This window comes from Haplochromis burtoni, unplaced genomic scaffold (assembly GCF_018398535.1).
Source record: "Haplochromis burtoni strain Fernald_Lab_line unplaced genomic scaffold, NCSU_Asbu1 Contig_311, whole genome shotgun sequence".
Taxonomy (NCBI): domain Eukaryota; kingdom Metazoa; phylum Chordata; class Actinopteri; order Cichliformes; family Cichlidae; genus Haplochromis; species Haplochromis burtoni.
In genome coordinates this window covers 85,673-104,578 of record NW_024582672.1, presented here as the reverse complement: position 1 = coordinate 104,578, position 18,906 = coordinate 85,673, and the positions used below count along the sequence as shown (strand labels likewise).

The 18,906-nt window shown below is 45.1% G+C and overlaps 2 protein-coding genes across 9 annotated transcripts in view; one reads left to right on the top strand and one right to left on the bottom strand.

The window, feature by feature from the left end:
* Positions 1–12,529, top strand: part of ydjc (YdjC chitooligosaccharide deacetylase homolog) — a 22,951-nt gene extending 10,422 nt beyond the window's left edge. For 6 of the 7 annotated variants that reach the window (XM_005942467.3, XM_014340140.2, XM_005942470.3 and 3 more), the window contains 5 exons: positions 1,814–1,989; positions 6,316–6,475; positions 7,798–7,897; positions 8,473–8,650; positions 11,495–12,529. In XM_005942467.3, the coding sequence (XP_005942529.1) occupies positions 1,814–1,989; positions 6,316–6,475; positions 7,798–7,897; positions 8,473–8,650; positions 11,495–11,825 (945 nt within the window). In that variant the 3' untranslated portion in view covers positions 11,826–12,529. Of the gene's footprint in view, positions 1–117; positions 1,423–1,813; positions 1,990–6,315; positions 6,476–7,797; positions 7,898–8,472; positions 8,651–11,494 lie in introns of those variants that run through there. The other variant, XM_042228196.1, reaches the window with a different exon arrangement.
* Positions 12,530–17,122: 4,593 nt separating this feature from the next.
* Positions 17,123–18,906, bottom strand: part of ube2l3b (ubiquitin-conjugating enzyme E2L 3b) — a 5,958-nt gene continuing 4,174 nt past the window's right edge. For both annotated transcript variants that reach the window (XM_005942478.3, XM_014340142.2), the window contains exon 4: positions 17,123–18,471. In XM_005942478.3, coding sequence (XP_005942540.1) covers positions 18,317–18,471 — 155 coding nt within the window. In that variant the 3' untranslated portion in view covers positions 17,123–18,316. The remainder of the gene's footprint in view (positions 18,472–18,906) is intronic.

Here is an 18,906-nt window from a genome sequence, read left to right as displayed (position 1 = left end):
GTGTGTGTGTGTGTGTGTGTGTGTGTGTGTGTGTGTGGATAATAGCAAACACTGAAATACATTTTTTGCACGCAGGAATGAATTTTGTTCACTCAAATTCAGCTTTTCTTCGCTCAAAATAAATTTCTCCTCAAAATACAACACTTGCACCTGCAAACTTTTTTTACGTGCGTTCAGAATAGTGGCACAAAAATAACGCTATAGATCAGTTGCTATCATCTAACCCCATCTCTAGCATATTCGTCTGTCACACCAACCCCTGCGTGTCTTCTTTCACTGTATGTATAAAGCTTCTCCGTGGTTCCTCTTTCCGTCCCTGGCAGCTCCATCTTTAAATGTAATGGTGTCTTAGACATTTAGAGCTTGTGTTTGAATGTCTGGATCAGCACTTGAGGGAGTTTCTTTCTCTCCTTCACAGGAGCTTTTTAGTTGCTTCTGCTAATTTAGTTCATGTTCACACTTGCATTCATCCTGAATAACTCTGTGCCCCTTTCATCTTCATCTTTCAACTTCAGTTTTCCCCACTCTGAGAAATCTGGGCGTCACCTTTTATCAGGCTTCAGTTTGGAAAAACATGTTGGTTATCTTTTACAAACGTAAATACACTGTGTCTCAAAGTGAAATCAAAGTGGTTATACATACCTTTATTTCATTACATCTTGATTATTGTAGTTCATTTGCCTGAGCAGGTCCTCTCTGGATCACTTACCAGTGTTTCAGTACTCTGCTGTCAGGCTTATCACTGGGTCCTCTTAAGGTGGACAGATTATGTCTTCCTGCCTCCTCATAAAGTTTGGGGCTCAGTTTAAAAGTGTGCTGATCATATTGAGACCCCTCCATGATCAGTGAGCTGCTACATCCGTATGTGCCAGCTAGATCTCTGAGGTCTGCTGAGCATTGCTGGCTGTACCACGATCCAGAAGACAGAATGAGACTGCCCTTTGGAGGCTGTGGCCTTCTTCTTCTGTTGGACCAAAGATCTGTGGACACTACTGTTACCATTTAAAAAGAAACTTATGACCTACCTGTGCAGGCTTTGCTTGTAACTCAGGAATAATGGTAAACATGAACCTGTAGAATATAGTTGGGTTAACAGACATGGGGGCTAAGATTAACAGGAGTGTTGTGGGTGTTTTTTCAAACCTGATCTAAATAGTAAACACACCTTAGATGTTTGTTAAGGTGTTACTGTTTGGTTTCTAGGTGGCTCCTGTGTTTGCCCAGGTAGATCAGATAATTTTACACTGTAAAAAGCAGCAGCTCGTCTGGCTCATCATGCTCTGTACTTACCTGCACGGACTGAAGCTGTTCATATTAGAATGCAGCCCAAACCGAAGCTCCAGAGGCACTGAAGGACAGAGCGCAGTAACTCAGCAAAGATTTCCCAGCACTTCACTGATTATGGGCGGGCAGCTGCATCGGGCAAGTATATCACCACAAAGGGCTAATATAGACTAACTTTGCAGTTTTATGTGTTTTTAATAGTCCAGCTGGCGATGTAGAGCAATCTTAAAATGTGCACAGAAACTTAAATCAGACCATCATCTAGTTTAGAAACGTGGCTGGTGTATTGACAGATATGTGCTTCTGTTTGCTGACGTACTGCTCTTTCATGTTCTATAGCAGCAATGAAAGGCACTGTTGAAAACCACAACAGTTTGGTGTTTCGTGTCTTTCTTATCAATAAACCGTGTGACGTGGAACAGTCGGAGGATCCAGGGTCCATGTTCACTGATAATGGACAACCTGGTCATTATTAGCCATGGACACCATAATGATGAATGTTAATCTGTCCCCTGTGTGTCGCCAACAGAGACCAGCAATAATGCCACAGCCCAGAATGATGCTGGTGGTGACAGGAGATGATTTTGGCTACTGTCCCAGGAGGAACCAGGGGATTGTGGATTGCTTCCAGGCTGGAGGCATCTCCAATGTCTCGTTGCTGGTTAATGGCTCGGCTGCAAAACAGGCGGCAGATCTGGCTAAAAGGTAGCGTAGCCTTACACTGTATATGTAAAATCTAACACACTGCAAAAATACCATTTACAGTACATAATGTAATGTGTAGGAGACCAGAAATCTTTCACTTTTTCCTGCTAGTCCTGGCAGTTTCTGAAGACTTGCTTTGTTTTCCACGTCTTTTCGTTTTGTAACTCTGGTATTATTTTTTTACTTTCATTTTCCTTTGCACTACACACTGCACCGGCTCTCTCTCATATATCTCTTTAAGCTCTGCTGCCAGAAAGACACACAAAGAAATTCTTTACCACCTATTTTAACTTTTTGGGCTTGTTTTCTCTTTTCTCTTTAGCTTTTCTCATGCTTTTTATATATTTATTTATATTTTTACTGCTTTATTTAAATGTTTTGTTTTGCCACTTTTAAATTATTAGTGCTTCGGCTACATGTAAGCTATTTTGTTATGGATTGTGTTTAACGTTTCGGGAGCTGTAACACAATAATTTCCCAGTTTCAGGGATAAATAAAGTAGAGTTAGAGCCATACTTTTTTTCCTTCCTCTTTACATGACCACAGTGAATTTCAAAGCAAACAGTGAAGTAAGACTTTCAGCTTTAATCCAAGAGGTTTAAAAAGTTGTGCCGTCAGCGTTAATCTTGTTAAAATGACGTTAACGCCATAACCGTTAACAAGCTAAGCACGCTAACGTGTTAGCGCCATGCAGCCCCTGCACGGGGCGATCCGTGTTAACTCACTAACGGAGATTTGCCCCGTTAATGCGGTTATGGCGTTAACGTCATTTTAACGAGATTAACGCTGACGGCACTATTGAAAAAGTATATCAAAAAAACATTTTTGGCCCTCCAAGCTCGGGTCCTCTACCAGAGGCCTGGGAGCTTGAGGGTCCTGCAGTATCTCAGCTGTTCCCAGGACTGCGCTCTTCTGGACAGAGATCTCCGATGTTGTTCCCGGGATCTGCTGGAGCCACTCGCCTAGCTTGGGAGTCACGCACCTAGTGCTCCGATTACCACGGGGACCACCGTTACCTTCACCCTCCACATCCTCTCGAGCTCTTCTCTGAGCCCTTGGTATTTCTCCAGCTTCTCGTGTTCCTTCTTCCTGATATTGCTGTCATTCGAACGTACACATCACTAGGCCGTCTTCTTCTGTTTGTCTACCACCACTATGTCCGGTTGGTTAGCCACCACCATTTTGTCCGTCTGTATCTGGAAGTCCCACAGGATCTTAGCTCGGTCATTCTCCACCACCCTTGGGGGCATCTCCCATTTTGACCTCGGGACTTCCAGGTTATACTCGGCACAGATGTTCCTGTACACTATGCCGGCCACTTGGTTATGGCGTTCCATGTATGCCTTGCCTGCTAGCATCTTGCACCCTGCTGTTATGTGCTGGATTGTCTCTGGGGCATCTTTACACAGCCTGCACCTGGGGTCTTGCCTGGTGTGATAGACCCCAGCCTCTATGGATCTTGTACTCAGAGCTTGTTCTTGTGCTGCCATGATTAGTGCCTCTGTGCTGTCTTTCAGTCCAGCTTTGTCCAGCCACTGGTAGGATTTCTGGATGTCATCCTGGGCCTGTCCTTCCATAATGGTTCTTCTTCTTGCTTGATGTCAGTGGCTTCTATCTCCTCCTTTGGCCAGCTTATCATCCCAGCGGGGTACCTGATTAGCGGCAGGATATAGGTGTTGATAGCCCGGATCTTGTTCTTACCGTTCAGCTGACTCCTCTGGCCTTGCCTGACTTTTCCAGGTGTTTGGCGGTTGCAAGTTTCTTAGCAGCCTGTTTGTGGTTCCCATTTCCCTTTGGCATTCATAGGAACTTGTAGCTGTTCTCCGTGTCTGCAATGTTGCCTTCTGGTAGTTTGATCCCCTCAGTTCTGAACCTTTCCTCTGTGTGTTATCATCCGACTACACTTCTACAGTTCGAATGATATTCCAATAAGACAATATAGAAAGAAAATAAGATAATGAGAAAAATAAGATAACTTTAGGATGAGCCAAATTTAGAATCTGGTATAGTCTTTAAAAGAAGGAAGCACCTCAGTCAGGTCATCTTCTAATTAGAAGGTTGGTGGTTTGATCTCTGGCTGCTCTAGTGTCCATGTCAAATATCCCAAAGCAAGATACTAACCCCAAGTTGCTCTCTGACGAATCCATTGCTGCATGTGTGTGTGATTGTTGGTTAGTAAATGGGCTGGTTCTGATATAGCACCTTTCTACTCTGAGCAGTCAGAGCACTTTACTTAGTAAGCACTTACATAAAAAATAGAAGTGCTTGTCTGAGTGGGTGAATGAGGCAAGTTGTGTAAAGTCCTTTGAGTACAGTAGAAAAGCAAAGAACTAAATAACTAAAGGGAATGATTGCAGAATCCTTATCTTGGTTAATAAACAACTCTTTTTCAGTACCTACTCAAGTTAAAGTGGTGGGGTGTGGCTCGTGGCTCAGCTACAGGCGAGGGGTGTGGTTGACCAGAACAGCTGATCTCCAAGATGGAGATCAGCTGCCTGTTTTGCGCAAGTCTGCTGGGTGACTATGGACCGACTGGGCCTTGTGCTAGAGAACCGCCGCTGCCGCTTCTGATGAGGCCCTTTCCATACGCCGAGCAGCTTGGCGTATGGAAAGGGCCTTGCATAATATGCAAACCAAAAGCTACAACCTGGTCCCAGGAAAGGGGAGGCTTGGCTGGCAGAGCTCATGGTGATGGAGGGGCCTCAGGCGGGCACAGCGGAGTTGGTCTGTTGCCACCGACTGATCAGCCTCGACATTACAGTGACACTGATGTTGGACCACCCGTTGTAATGGCCAAGAGTCGGTGGAGCGGACGCAACTGATGGAACAAGTAAGCGGCTCTGGGACCCATCACCCTTCTCCCTCTATTTCTGCTCAGGTCCCAGTGGCCGCAGACACTACACCTCAATAGCCGATGGCTGTTGAGGACAGGGACACTTCCACAGACAGTGACCGTGCATGGATGTGGGACAGGTGTTTGGTATCTCCAGCCCTGTAACACTTCTCACTGGTCTGCGTGAGACGTGCAGTGTACCAGTAAGGTGCCAAGGGGGTATGCATGCAATGGTGGACTCAGGCTGCACGTAGATCCTGGTTCACCACACCCTGGTTCAGCTGGGGGCATTAGTTGTGTGGATGAGGATATTGATTGACAATGACAGTTGATCTCACATGTAACAGTGGAGCTGCACCGTGATCAGGTCATCGCACAAGAGCAAAGTAAAAGGCCACTGGGAACTATGGGAATAGTGTTCTTTAGGTGAACCTCAGCAATTCTGAGGTTGAGTTGATTTTAGTTTCTGACCACAGCACTTTCTTCTCTGAATCATTTAGAACTTCAGACAAGCCTATAAATGTGTCTTCCTGAGCAGGGGGACAAACAATTATAATGTAGTACGTTACCCGTGGTGTTGTTGGTGACTGTGGTCCGAACTGCCGTCAGATCATTAACCAGCTCCTGCTACATGTTTTTGGACTGATCCACCACCTTTTTCATGACTATCATCACTCTGTGAGGTACGATCCTGCATGGTGCTCCAGACCAAGGGCGATTGGTGGGACAGTCTGGGGGATGATTACAGCTCGTTTTGCAGCCATAGGACCCGGGTATCTCACTGCTAGTTGACCATGAACTCCTCTGTGTACCACAGTATTATAAAGCTTACTGTGAGGCCATCCTTCTCTCACCCCAACCAATCACAGCAGACGGCCCCACCCCTCCCTGAGCCTGGTTCTGCTGGAGGTTTCTTCCTGTTAAAAGGGAGTTTTTCCTTCCCACTGTCGCCAAAGTGCTGCTCATAGGGGGTCATATGATTGTTGGATTTGTCTCTGTATCTATGAAGCGCCTTGAGGCGACTTTTGTTGTGATTTGGCGCTATATAAATAAAATTGAATTGAATCTGTCCCTGAATAAAGCCTGGCTGACACTGTATCATACAATTACTCTTTCCATGTACACCATCAAATCAAAAACAGAATATCTACAAAAAAATGAACCAAGGTGTTACAGTGGCTGACTCTGGACTTGGACCCAACTGTGACGGGACCTTGAGAGAGCTGCGCATAAACATACGCCCACAAACCTCGATGAACTAAAGCAGCGCTGTTGTGAAGCAGTACGTTTCCTCTGTGATGATGTGAAACAGTCGTTGAAAAAACAAAAAGACTATTTCAAAGAAGGAGTGGATTTTCTCTTTCACAGCTGTATTTCGATACAGATGTTGTATTTATAATCGAGAACAGAGTGACTGTGCCTTTGAACATAGACAAATGTTTGCCTGCTGTAGCATCGCATGGTTTAACAGAGCTGTGCTGTTCCTGTGTCAGACACAACATTCCCATTGGCTTGCATGCCAACCTGTCTGAAGGCATACCAGTGTGTCCGAGCCTCCAGCAGTCCTCCACGCTCGTAAACCAGCATGGCTTCTTCCATGGGAAGATGGGCTTTCGTCAGGCGTTGAAGAGAGGAGAACTCAGCATGAAACAGGTACGACATTAAAAACTAGAATTTCACTGTCAGTGAAAAATAAAGATCAGTATAAAATACATAATGTTACACATTTTTATGCATCTTTATATGATCTTAAAATATCAAGATACAGGTAAACAAATGTTAGCGGTATGTGAGAGCAGGTCACATGGTGTGACAGGTGGGACTGTGTTTCCCACCTGTCAGGTGGTGGAGTGTGACAGGAGTGATAGTGGGCTCTGTCTTCTCCAGACATACAGAAACTGAACATTTAATAGTGTTTCCTGAAAAACAGTCTCATCTGATCATTTCTTAACATTTCAGTTTACAGTAATGGATTACACAGCAGTGGGGATACATTTGATTACAGGAGATTACTTTCATTCTCCACTGCTACTCTCTTCATTACTGTATGCAAACACAGTGCAGAGCAGCTCCTCCCACAGAGGTCGATTATCTCGTAGTGTTACCTCCTCACTGTGTACCACTCTGGATGCTGCAGCTCCTCTGCAAACGAAGGCCTCACATTACAGGTACCTGAGTCCCAGGTGTAACTCTCAGACACGCACATGGAATCAGATGACCTGTAAGCTGGAGAGGACAAAGCGTCTCGTTAATTTAGAAGGTTTTTATTTAGCCTGGAAAAACAGGTTGTTGCTTCATTTAAAAAGAGCCCTTTGAATAAGAACAACCACAGGTTTGCCTTCAGCACTGAAGGAGCGTCTGAACTCTGTTGAACTGAATGTTCCTTTAACATTAACTATTAATGTCCTCCTTTACAAATACAATTTTACAGTTAGAGAAAAAATGGACTGGTTCTTATATATACTTATTATGTCCACTCTGAGCACTCAAAGCGCTTTATACAACACGCCACATTCATACAAGCACTTTTTTCTGTAAGTGCTTCCTAACCAACATTCATACAGCTTGGGGTCAGTATCTTGCCCAAGCAGAAAGCCAGGGATCGAACCACCAACCTTCCAATCAGTAGATGACCCGCTCTGCCTCATGAGCTACACCAATACTGACCACAGTATTACCGAGATTAGAGCGCTGCAGTGGTTTGAATAACACCGAGCAGATCTAACAGACTCCAGTTTGATCGCTGGCGGATTCTGTTATTTCATTTTTACACTTGAAGCCGACTGCGGAGATTCAGCACTTTGTGAATGAAACTGAAGCGTCTTCAGACAGTACCAGTTTGAACTTGGGGACAGCTGTCACGTTGTTATTGCTGAGTTGCAAAAGCACCAGCCTCAGATTTTAAAACGACCTTTGTCTTTGAAGTCATGTGTCTCCATCACAGCTGTTTCCAGGTGTGTTTTGTTTCCTCCAAGGTGGAGCTGGAGTTGAGGGCCCAGGTCGGGCTTTTCGTGGAGCTGAATGGTCACCTACCCGAGCACATGGACGGACACCAACATGTTCACGTCCTCCCAGGTCAGAGGATCAGAGGATGAAGAGACAAAGCTGTAATGCTGTTTGCTGCTAGAGTCAACAGCATTTACACATTGATGGCTGATTGTGGTGATATAGCATGTTTCAGGTTATTTCCAACACGTCCCCATGGAGTTATGGTACAGATTAATCATGCAAATGTGCACCTGTGTGTCTCTGCTTTTGAGTTAGCAGGTAAATGTGAACTGAAGGGAGGAGACCGTTAATGTTTGTTTGTACTGAGGCAGCTGATTTTGGTTCTACTAATCAGATTCATTAATTTAAAAAATGTTTTTATAATAGAAAACAAACCAAGCATCCTGTCATCTGACCAGTGAAAAAGTTTGAGTAGTTAATAATATGCTATGTAAAAGAGCAATGATTATATGGGCAGAAATATAATTTAGCTGAGAAACAAAGAGAAGTCCTGCTGGGCTCCAACACAGAGCTTTGCTATTAGCTGTTGTTCCACTGATGCTTTTCTTCCATATGTAGGATTCAGTTCAGTGAGCGCTTAGCTGTTGGCTCCATTAAGAAGATGACAGCAGTGAAATGTTCGTGTTATGTCGTCTGTGCAGAGGTCCGCGAAGTGTTTGCAAAGGTTGTCTCAGATCTCAGGATCCCCTACACTCGTGTTCCCGTGGAGCCGGGTCTATACAGCTGCCCGTGGATACCAGCACACCTGCACAAATTCTACAAGCAGGTGGAGAAGGACGCTCTGGATGCCATCCCAGTGTTCAGACGCCATGGAATCAGGTCTGTTTGTATGAAACTGCTGGGACTAGACCAGGCTTCAAATTAAACCACACATATGCAGTGAGTGTCATCTCCAGTGTTGGGGAGTAACGGAGTACATGTGCCGCCGTTACGTATTTAAAACACAAAATATGAGTAACTGTATTCCGTTACAGTTACCGTTTAAAAGGGTGGTATTCAGAATACAGTTACTTTGTTGAAATAAGGGATTACACAGCGCTCTTTTCCTGCTTCACATGTTCGGCTATGCCCTCTGTTTTTGGTAATTCCACGCTGGTGGAAACCCAAACAAAACACACAATAAAAGGCTCTGATGTCTGTCTCAGCCTCGCGTCTCATAATGTCATTTTAAAAATGATTTAACATGAAGGCAACAGGCAGAGTGTTACAGGCCCTAAAGCATGCAGCCTGATGGGCAGTGTAGTCCGTGCTGCAGGGAGGATGGATTGTCATACCCGTGATGTGTCTGTGAGCGAGGGAGGGAGGAAAAGGAAAAGTAGAGCTGTCACCGAGCAGAAACGGGAGCTGGAAGCATGTAAATATAATAATAACCACTGCAGCCAAACAGAGAGCCTGACGAGCCCAGCTGTAAGTAAGCTGTTAAGACTCGACTGTACGCCGTGTTCGTGTTTTCCTCTGAAACAATAAGCAGCCTTTCAACGCCTCTCTCTGTCTCTGCTAGCAAAGTCGACCCAGACAACAAAGTAAAGCTAGTTTTCAGCTACGAGCCGACACGAACCCGACGTATCAGCCAGAGGTCCCTTTACTACGGTTCAGAGCCGCGGACCTGTTTTATATATGCGCTGAATAGTTTTCTACACGAGATCACTGCAAAAAGTGCAGCCTTACCTAATGTCCACCTACTGTTACTCATTTATATTAAGGTCTAAACATCTAGCTGGTGTTGGTGTGGAGAGTAACCTGTAATAGTAATAAATCACACAGCAATAGCACATTCATGTGGTTGTAAAAAGCATGATAATATATTAAGTAATCCAAAGTATTCAGAATACGTTACAAAATACATTTTGGGGCATGTAATCTGTAATCTGTAGTGGAATACATTTGAAAAGTAACCTTCCCAACACTAGTCATCTCTAAGGTTTTACATGTCAGGACATAAATGTGATCGAGTCCTTATCGAGGTTTAAACTGAATAAACCTGAAACGATATTTAAACAAAGCCCAGATGCAGACGCACCTCAGCACGGAGAGGCCAACAGACGCCACCGTGCTAGCTTGAAGCGTCTGTGCACCCTCCAATAGAAACACACCCCTGTCTGATCCCACACTGACACTTTTAAACTGCACCTTCATGATGAACACACGACATGAAACTTCTCGGTCTTATTGCTTCATTGTCCAGAATTATCACACAGGAAACAGAAATCCTAAAAAAGTCATTACCAGCATTTCAAAATATTCAAGTAAAAACAAATGTAACTGAAAACAATAATAATGCTGAGAAACATTTTACACACGTTATTGTTTATTCATCTATGAAATATTGTGAGTTGTACTTTTATTTTCTAAAGCTTCATGTTCGCTGTATATTTAACGGAGACCTACTCTGCATAATAAACTTTAAAGGCTCTGCAGTTTGAACAAACGGGCCTCTGTAGTTTTAAGTTCCTGGAGCTGAGCTAGCCCCACACATGCCTCAGCTGAGTGGGTTCCAGTATGGACCTGCACAGCACTGCTTTCCAGAGCACATTGTGGTTTTTGCAAACCTGACCCATGCTGCTGTAGCCCTGTAGAGTCGGAGTGTTTTTGCAGTGACGTCCACTCCTGGGATGATCTTTGTCGAGGTGGCTTCTGTGCAGAAAGCAGCAGTGATTCATGATCTTTCAGATCCGTGCTGCTGTCTTTGCCTGTATTTCTATACTAACACACACCTGAATGCAAACCTGCAAAAGCTTCTGCTTTTATAGAAGCGTTCATACTTATTGATGATCAGTTTATATGGTGCATGTATTACCAGCACACGCTTCCCTCTGAAGTCCTGTGGAAGCAGCAGGGCTGGACTTTGGCTCCATGTCTGTTAGATAAACGATGGCACAGCTCAAGACTTTTGCACATTACTGTATTAGAACAAAGACAGATTTACTTAGTTTGCTACAAAAACAGGAAATAAATGCAGCAATTATACAAATTTGTGAGCATACATGAAAAACACACCTAAGGCAAAACCAGAGTTCACACAACCCAGTATTTGGTGTGACCACCTCTATTCTCCATCACAGCCGGACTCTGTGGGGCGCTCGTGTTTTCTTTTAGTCCTCAGAAATAATTCTCATGTTGCCTGCTCTTTGTCCTGTTGTCTGTGCAGATGAGCCCAGTCAGCTCTACAGTTACTTTGAGTTTAAGCATCAAGCTTAAGTGTCACTGGTGGTGTTTCACAGTGCTGTCCAAACTCACCACACTTTCTTAGATTTTATATTTGGCTCCAGACTGTCTGAAGTCTTCCTCTGAACACTGGCAGCGTTTCACTCATTTGTTCAGTGTGATGCTTGTTTTCAGAGGAAGCTACTCAACACTGACCTGTGACTCAAGCACAGGAAAGACACCTGACTCAGGACACAGCGATGAACCAGAGTTTCTACACATAACGCTGAAACTTAGTAAAGGACTAGCTGCCTTTAGCAAAAAACTTCAGTATCTTTGCTAAGATGTTGTGACAGGCTTAAGTGTCTCATTAGAGTTTCCAAAGAGCTGCTGGGCAGAGTGTGGAGAGTGTCTTTAAATAAAGGAAACTGGACAATTGGAGGACAAGAGAGTTTGTAGAGCGTTTCTGATGTTGCACATATGATAAACATGAATCGTAACGATTTTCCTCCTCCACAGGTGGCCAGATGTGTACCTGGGACTGACCACCATGGGGCAGAACATGTCCATCCCAAGCCTGCACAGGGCCCTCAGCTACGCCTTGGCTGCAAACCCTTCATCCTCTACCTCCAGCTCTGTGCAGGGTTCACATCAGCCTGTGGTCACAGCTGAGCTCATGGTCCACCCGGGGTACCCCAGTCACCCCAAGGAGGGAGGCTGTGGAGAGGGCCCCGACGACTTCTCCCAGTCTGCTGACAGGCAGCACGAGCTGAGTGTTCTCAAAGATCCATCTGTGCTGGCTCTCTATTGCCAAGAGAGAGTGCAGCTCTGTGCCTTCAGAGACCTGTGACTGCCCTCAGCTTCCAAAAGTTGCTCAGTTACCACTGATGTTTGTAGTAACACGACTTTATGCTGCCCTACAAACTGAGACTGATCCAATTAGCTCGTAGCAGCCTTTAATGAGTGGGACTGTCCATGACCGGCTCTGAGTCTAGCCTGAGGATGGCTGTCAGAGCAGCACATGATACACTGTGTAGAAATGTCTAATGAAGGCAGTGTTCACTGCAACACTGTTTTAAACTAATGAATCATTTTACTAAAATAATCAGCAACATATGTTCAGAGCTCCCATCATAAGTATGTTTGGTAGTTTTCAGTCTGGCTCATTCTAGAATAAAGGAGCTGTATGTGTGTTCATGGCCCTGGCTTCCACCTGCTGAGCAGGGACACTTTTGAACTATCTCAGGTCTGGATGTGTGGAACTACAGAGAGCTTCAGTAGTCTTTATAGATATGTTCTTTGTATTTCAAAGCTCATATTTTCATGTTGAAACCGTTTTCTGTCTGCTGTCATCAAACATCAGAACTGAACAGCTCTGGGGAATAAATGATGGTGAACTTTTTTTCTTTGTTGTTTCTTTCAAACCACTTGCAGCGTAAACCTGATCACCAACAACAAATGCCTTAATTATCTTAAAGTGCCAGTTTTTGACTTTCTGCATCCATCTGTGGGAAGCTGCACGAAATCTAAATAAAAACAGATGCTGTGTTTGTCTGTTTTGGCTGTTTTTTGTCAGGGTTGTTTGCCATGTTAAAAATCAACTGATGATGAAATCTCCTGTTTATACTAACTGTGTTATTTAGAGGGTGCATGACTCTGCAGGTGAACAGGTGAGTTTGCTGTCCGTGATGGATTTAAGGCTGTTTGGGACTGGAACACAGTGTTTGTGTTGCGTCGGTCAGCTGTGCACCTCTTGATTTTTGTAAGGTGGCACGCTGTGCGCGGCCGTCACAGCTGGATTAAAGGCGTGAGTGTGCGATGGTGCCAGTGTTTACTACAGTTTTAATGATAATCCTGCACAGAAGCTCAGAGACATACTGACACACACACAGTGTTGGAACTGTTTGAAAAGTTGAGTTTGTGGAAAGAACGTGACTCCTTCCTCTTACCAGCACGTACGTCTGAGTGACACAGCTGTCGCTCAGGAGAATACTGCAGTGGCTTCCTGCCTCTTAACAGTGGGCATAAATACAAGCGACTGAAGGCCCCTTCACACACTCTGAGCAGACATCAAGACAAAATCTGTTTCAATCATCCAGGCAAGTAAAAGTTCTGCTCATCTGGATGTTGTCAGTGGGAAAAGTGCACTTTGACTTTTGTGTTTCATGTATGAATCTTTATTTTCATGACTTATATTTTATATATCAAGTAGACCTCGTGGGTTAGTTTGTTGATCCTGCTGGGACCTCTGGCACTGGCATCGTTGGTACTCACTACCACAGACTGGTAGAAGACCTCCCAACATCCTTCTGCACACATTATAGGATCTGAGCTTCCTTAGAAAGTAGTCTGCTCATGCTCTTCTTACAGTGGATGCAAAAGTATTGGGCCCCCGTGAACTTTCCCACATTTTGTCACATTACAGCCACAAACATGAATCAGTTTTATTGGACTTCCACGTGAAAGACCAACACAAAGTGGTGCACACGTGAGAAGTGGAACGAAAATCATACATGATTCCAAACATGTGCCACCCAGAAGCCGATGTTGTTCACAGGACAGCAAGAGTCAACGATCGGGATGCTCTTGTCGTGGTGAGTAAACTGAAGAGGTTTCACCTGCAGGCTAAACTGGGCAAGAACCGCTCCAAGCACCTTCATGACATGAGAACCAGTCTGGTCTGTCTTTCTTTAGTATTGGAACTAAACATGATGTCTTCCATAGTTCGACAACTTCTGCTGCAGGAGTCTCAGGTTGAAGAGATGCTGAAGGATGAAGGCTGGGCCTCAGAGATCGCAGGACCCTGGGACTGATGCAATCAGGGCTTGCAGCATTGTTCTGTCTCCCCGTGGCTCCAGAGTTGTATTGTCCTGTGTTTTACAGCCCACATACTGCTGGATAGTTGGCAGAGTCACTGGAAGTGCATGGTGTGAGCGACTGGTGGGCCCGAGCAGAGCAAGGAGTGACAGCTGATCCTAAAGGCTGATTGTGTTCATCTGGAAGTTTCCAGTGGGAGAAACGTTTCATCATCATCATCATCATCAGGTGACGTCTTCAGTCTCAGCTGACTGCAGGTTTCCAATCTTATAAACATTTGCACGATGACTGAAACCAGCCCAGTGAAGGAACAAAGGGCTGTGAGGTCAGTTTGTTGATCATTAATAGGCAAACAGTCATGATCACTGATTAACAACACTGATCAATGATCAATGGCCACGAGTACCATTCTCATAGCAGTCCTCCTGGCTCTTAACAGCGTGCACTACTCTGTTTGTGTTGGGGGACCCGATCCTTGGGGTGGACCAGTTTTTGGCCACAGAGATGCTGCGTTTAAAGAAAGTGTGTCTTAACTGTTCCGATACTCCTGACGCATTAGGCATCAGCAAAGGTTTTCTCAGTATTCAAACCTTAAATACTGATCTGTGTGCGTAGGTTTACACGTCAGCTTTTAAATGTCCCCCATTACTGATGGAGTGATAGCAGAGTTCACTGTGAAAACATAAACCATGACAAGCACAGACACTGGATGTAGCGCACACTTTCATGAACACTGTTTGGCTTCAGCTCTTTGTAAGGTGTAACTTTGCTCTCTTTTGCGTCTGGCTCACAAACCAACACGAGGAAGCCACCGACCGGTTGTAGCACCTACTCTGCACACTGACAGCAGAGCACTGCAGGCCGACGGGCCGGCCTTGGAGAGGAGCAGACACCCTCCGTCTGCTCAAACATGAATCCCACTTCTGAGTGTTTACACTGTAGGTCAGCTGAGTGTAAGGCTGCTGCCTCCACCAGCTGGTGGTGATGAGTAAACACTGATCAATACAGCAGACGAGAGTTCTCCCAGTAAATAACGTGTGAAACGCTCAGTTCATTGTCAGGTGAGACAGTCACAGGAACATGTTCTGGACTGCACCACCTTTTTTCTCATTGCCGTCTCTGTCAGCCCGAGCAGTGAAGAAGCTGAGTGCTGTGCTTTCAAGTTTTACGTTTGGCTAAGACCAGAATGTCCCTACAGACGCTGTAGAGGAAGTCCAACTGTGTCTCCAAGCACAGTCTCAGGAAGAGGTGGGCAGACCTGCAAACGGTCCTGAACCCATCAGCAGGACTGGTATTTGTAAGGAAGAAGAGGAGGAGCACAAAATGACCTCCAGCAGGTCGCTGTGTGGATGTCTCTGATCAGTCACTCAAAAACAGACATGAGGCTGGCCTGATGGCCCGACATGAGCCCATAATACTGTTCAGCAGTAACTGGACTGGTTCTTATACAGCACTTTTCTTCTCTGCCTTACTGCAACGCGCCTCATTCGCCCATTCAATGACTTTTTACTGTGCTTAAGTTCTTTCTAACATTCACACTCTGATTGATGCGTCGGAGAACAACACGAGGTTAATATGTTGGCTTGCAGACTGGAGCAGCCAGGGATCAAAACACCAACCTTGCAGTGAGCAGACCTGCTGTGCCCGTTGAGCTGCAGCCACCCCACCTGCACAGAGGTGAGGTGCAGCAGGCGGTGCACTGTCGAGGGCAGCTTCACGCCTTCATTTGCATCCAATCAAAGTTTCAGGTCATCGATTGTGACTGTGACCTGCTTACTGGACATCTCAAAGCCTGGAGCTGCCTGTAGTAGAAGCAGTAATCCTTACATGTATAACGTCTGCTGCACGGAGGCAAAAACTAGTCTCAGGCCCAAATAAAGTCATGTTAGCCATGAAATGCTGAGTTCATTGTCATTTGCACTAAATCTCCACTGTTTGAATACCCAGAGTCATTGAATGGAGCGTGTCCTGGTTTGAATACATTTATCCAACTTGACCATTGTTGGAGTCAAATTGTTAAATGTTGTCATTGTGTTACTTAAATTTGTGTTAGTTCAAACTGTATGATCAAAGACATTCTTTTGTTTCTGACGCCGTCCGCAGCCTGCTGAGCGGTGGGGAGGCTGTAGTGTTTATTACAGGCACATCCTATGTGAGGCTTCTGTTTTCTTTAGCCTCCTGAGACCTGAACTCTTCCACAGCAGCATTTTTAATTTCTCTTTGATATTTGGGCTGATTGGGACCTGGTGAATGTAAAAACAAAGAATTACCAGATTTATTTATTTATTTTTACCTGATTTTGGTTTCTGAGAAAAACGACAGCCACATATGAGGATGTGTTTAGAAGTTCGATAGAACAGCAGCAGCATAACGTCCTCGTCAGTGGACATCAGGCCCTTGCAGAGCAAAATTTAGTATTTTGGTCTAAATAACCCAAAATGTGATGTCCACACATGTGGACGACAGGTCCTATGAGGTTAGTAAACTTCCTGCCTTTATGACCTTTTTGTGGGCAGCAGGTCACAGAAACACAACCCCAAACACATGCATACACACACGTGCTTACACGTGCACACACACAGTACCTTATCTTTTATAACCATAGGGGGGTTTACAATGGGTGGTGCTGTGTGTACTCTGTTTTCAATGAAAGGCGGCAAGCGGAGGCCGGGGTGGAAGTGGTCTGAACGAGGGCAGAAGGGCTGCTCTGAGATCCTCCCTTGTGCAAGTAAAATCGCTGTTCGTCTTGCTTCCTTAATGGGAATGAGTCTCTAAACCAGCAGCAGGTGGAAGCGCAGACCCAACAACCATTACAGTTAATATGCCATAAAACAGCTCGATTCTCATATTGGCTCAAATGGCAGATATTGCCCAGCTGAGAGTCCCCTAGTCTTTCATATGTTTTCACCATCTAAATCTAGTGTTGGTAGATGCTACCATTACTATTGTATGGCACAATTTTATCTGTATGTGCTTATAGCATTTAGTTTAGCTGCCAACTGTCAGAACTACTGTGGGCCTCCATTATTCACCGAGCTGTAGATAAAGGGTCCGTTGGTGTGAACAGAGATTTGATAGTTTGAATGTTATAACTTTGCTTTTCTTCAGGCCAACAGCAGGGAGCTCTCTGCAGCCCTGGACTGATGCGGTGTGTTACCTCTGTTAGCCTGTTCTTCCCCTCACTGCGCTCACTAAATACCTGTGGTGTGTTTTTTTAAACACCAAATCCCAGTTTATGCTGGAAGTGGAGTGAATCGGTCCCTCTGTAAGCAGCACTGGATCGAGTCCCAAACAACATCCCCACAGCACCAGGAAAACATGGAGGCCAAATGGTAAGCCATCATCTTTATTATGAAACAATATTGGGAGCAGATCAAATAGCTGTTACATGGTGTCGTTTGGCCGCTGCAGTCCCTTTCCATGTCCCGGCACATCCCTGGACGGCCAGCCCTCTCCCAGCTGCCTTCTAGGTTACTGTTTCTTGGACGATCTCCAGGAGCTGATCCAAGCTTCAAGCTTAGCGTCTCCTTCCCCCAGCTTGATAAGTTAGGCCCCTCTCAGCTGGGACTATGCGAGTATGTCTCAGTGTACTACAGGTTCCTGGTTCTAAACATGGTTATACTGGGCACCCAGCAGGAGGGAAGGGGACATGCATGGAAATTCAAATCAATCCAACACATTCTTGCAGATTTTATACACAAGTGTCAATCAAAAAAAAGATGTTTGGGAGCCAATGGCTGTTGAGGAGGGCGGGTGAATGGCTAACCATCTGTGATGCAGAAGTTTTCAGCTGCATGTTTTTAGTGTTTGAAAATCTTTAACACTCGGAAGTCATCTCTGGCATTTCTACAATAACTCGACTCATGTACGGCCTAACATTGTCAACTGTTACAGACTCTGGGGGAGGAGATGTGAGATGTTCCACAGAGTACGGTGCATTTCTGCAGCCAAACATCGGCCTGAGCTACGGCAACCCTCATTTCACTACTTCATGTGTTTCAGCTTAAAATGTTACACAAGATGGGCCAAATGAAAAACCAACAAAACCAAAAACAAACACACTCGTCTTCTGCTTTTCAAAATAAAAGAATCAAATATTTATGACCAATCATGTCTAAGTGAGATCCATTTAAAACAGGAGCTGTTTCTACTGAGGAAAAGCCCAAAAAAGCCCAAAGAAAATTAACACATCATGTTCCCTTAGCATTTCTTTTTTCCATTTTTCACTTTAAGAAAGAGTAGAAAGTTAGAAATGGTCTGGAGATCTACGGCGACGAGGACGAGAGAGAGAAAGCGGTCTGATCCACAGAGAGTCCTGCTTGGCTGTCGCTGCCTGGCCTCAGCGGGGCAGCTCCAGGGCCGTTTAAAGGAGCGCTATGTGAAACGGGGGGGCCGAGGAGGTGGCGAGCTGCTGGTGGGGGACGGAGCGGGGAGGGCAGAGGAAGATCAGTATTTGGTCGGACACGTGAAACAGAAGGGGGCTGGGGAGGGAGGCAGACAGAGGGCTACGCGCTCGTGACGTGATCAGTCCATTGGCCGCTTTTCTCCGTGTTTCTTTGTAAATTCTTCTGCGTTCTTCAAGAATTTTTTACGGTCTTTTGAGTATTCTTCTGCTAGGTCGGCCCTCAGGGGATGCTCGGGCTGGGGGTCGTTCACCAGCGCGATGAGGGACTGAATTACTGAAAGACACGAAGGAGATTGAGTCAGACACAAAATGCTTCCTAACAGGCCACAGCCTCCACTGTCACAGCAGTTTGTTTGTCAGGAGGCTGCAGTGTGCTGTGACTTACAGCTTTTCACAACTATCATCATGAAAGGCAAAGAAATAGAAAACATTTCTAAAAAGTAATAAAAACAAAACAGTCTGCAGCTTGTGCACTTAGATAAGTCTTTAGAGTCAGAGTGAACTCATGAGTTGGTGTCGTGAGAAAGTCCAACCTTCTCTTCGTCAGTCTCACATCATGCAAACACATGTTGTATGACTGTAGGTAACACACACACTGACAGTGGAAAGCAGCTTCAGCTTAATGTTGTTGTGATTGTTTAAATAAAACTGTTTCTGTTGTGTGTGGACGTTTAGGAGACAGTGATCAGCTGATCGTCTCTCTTCTTTG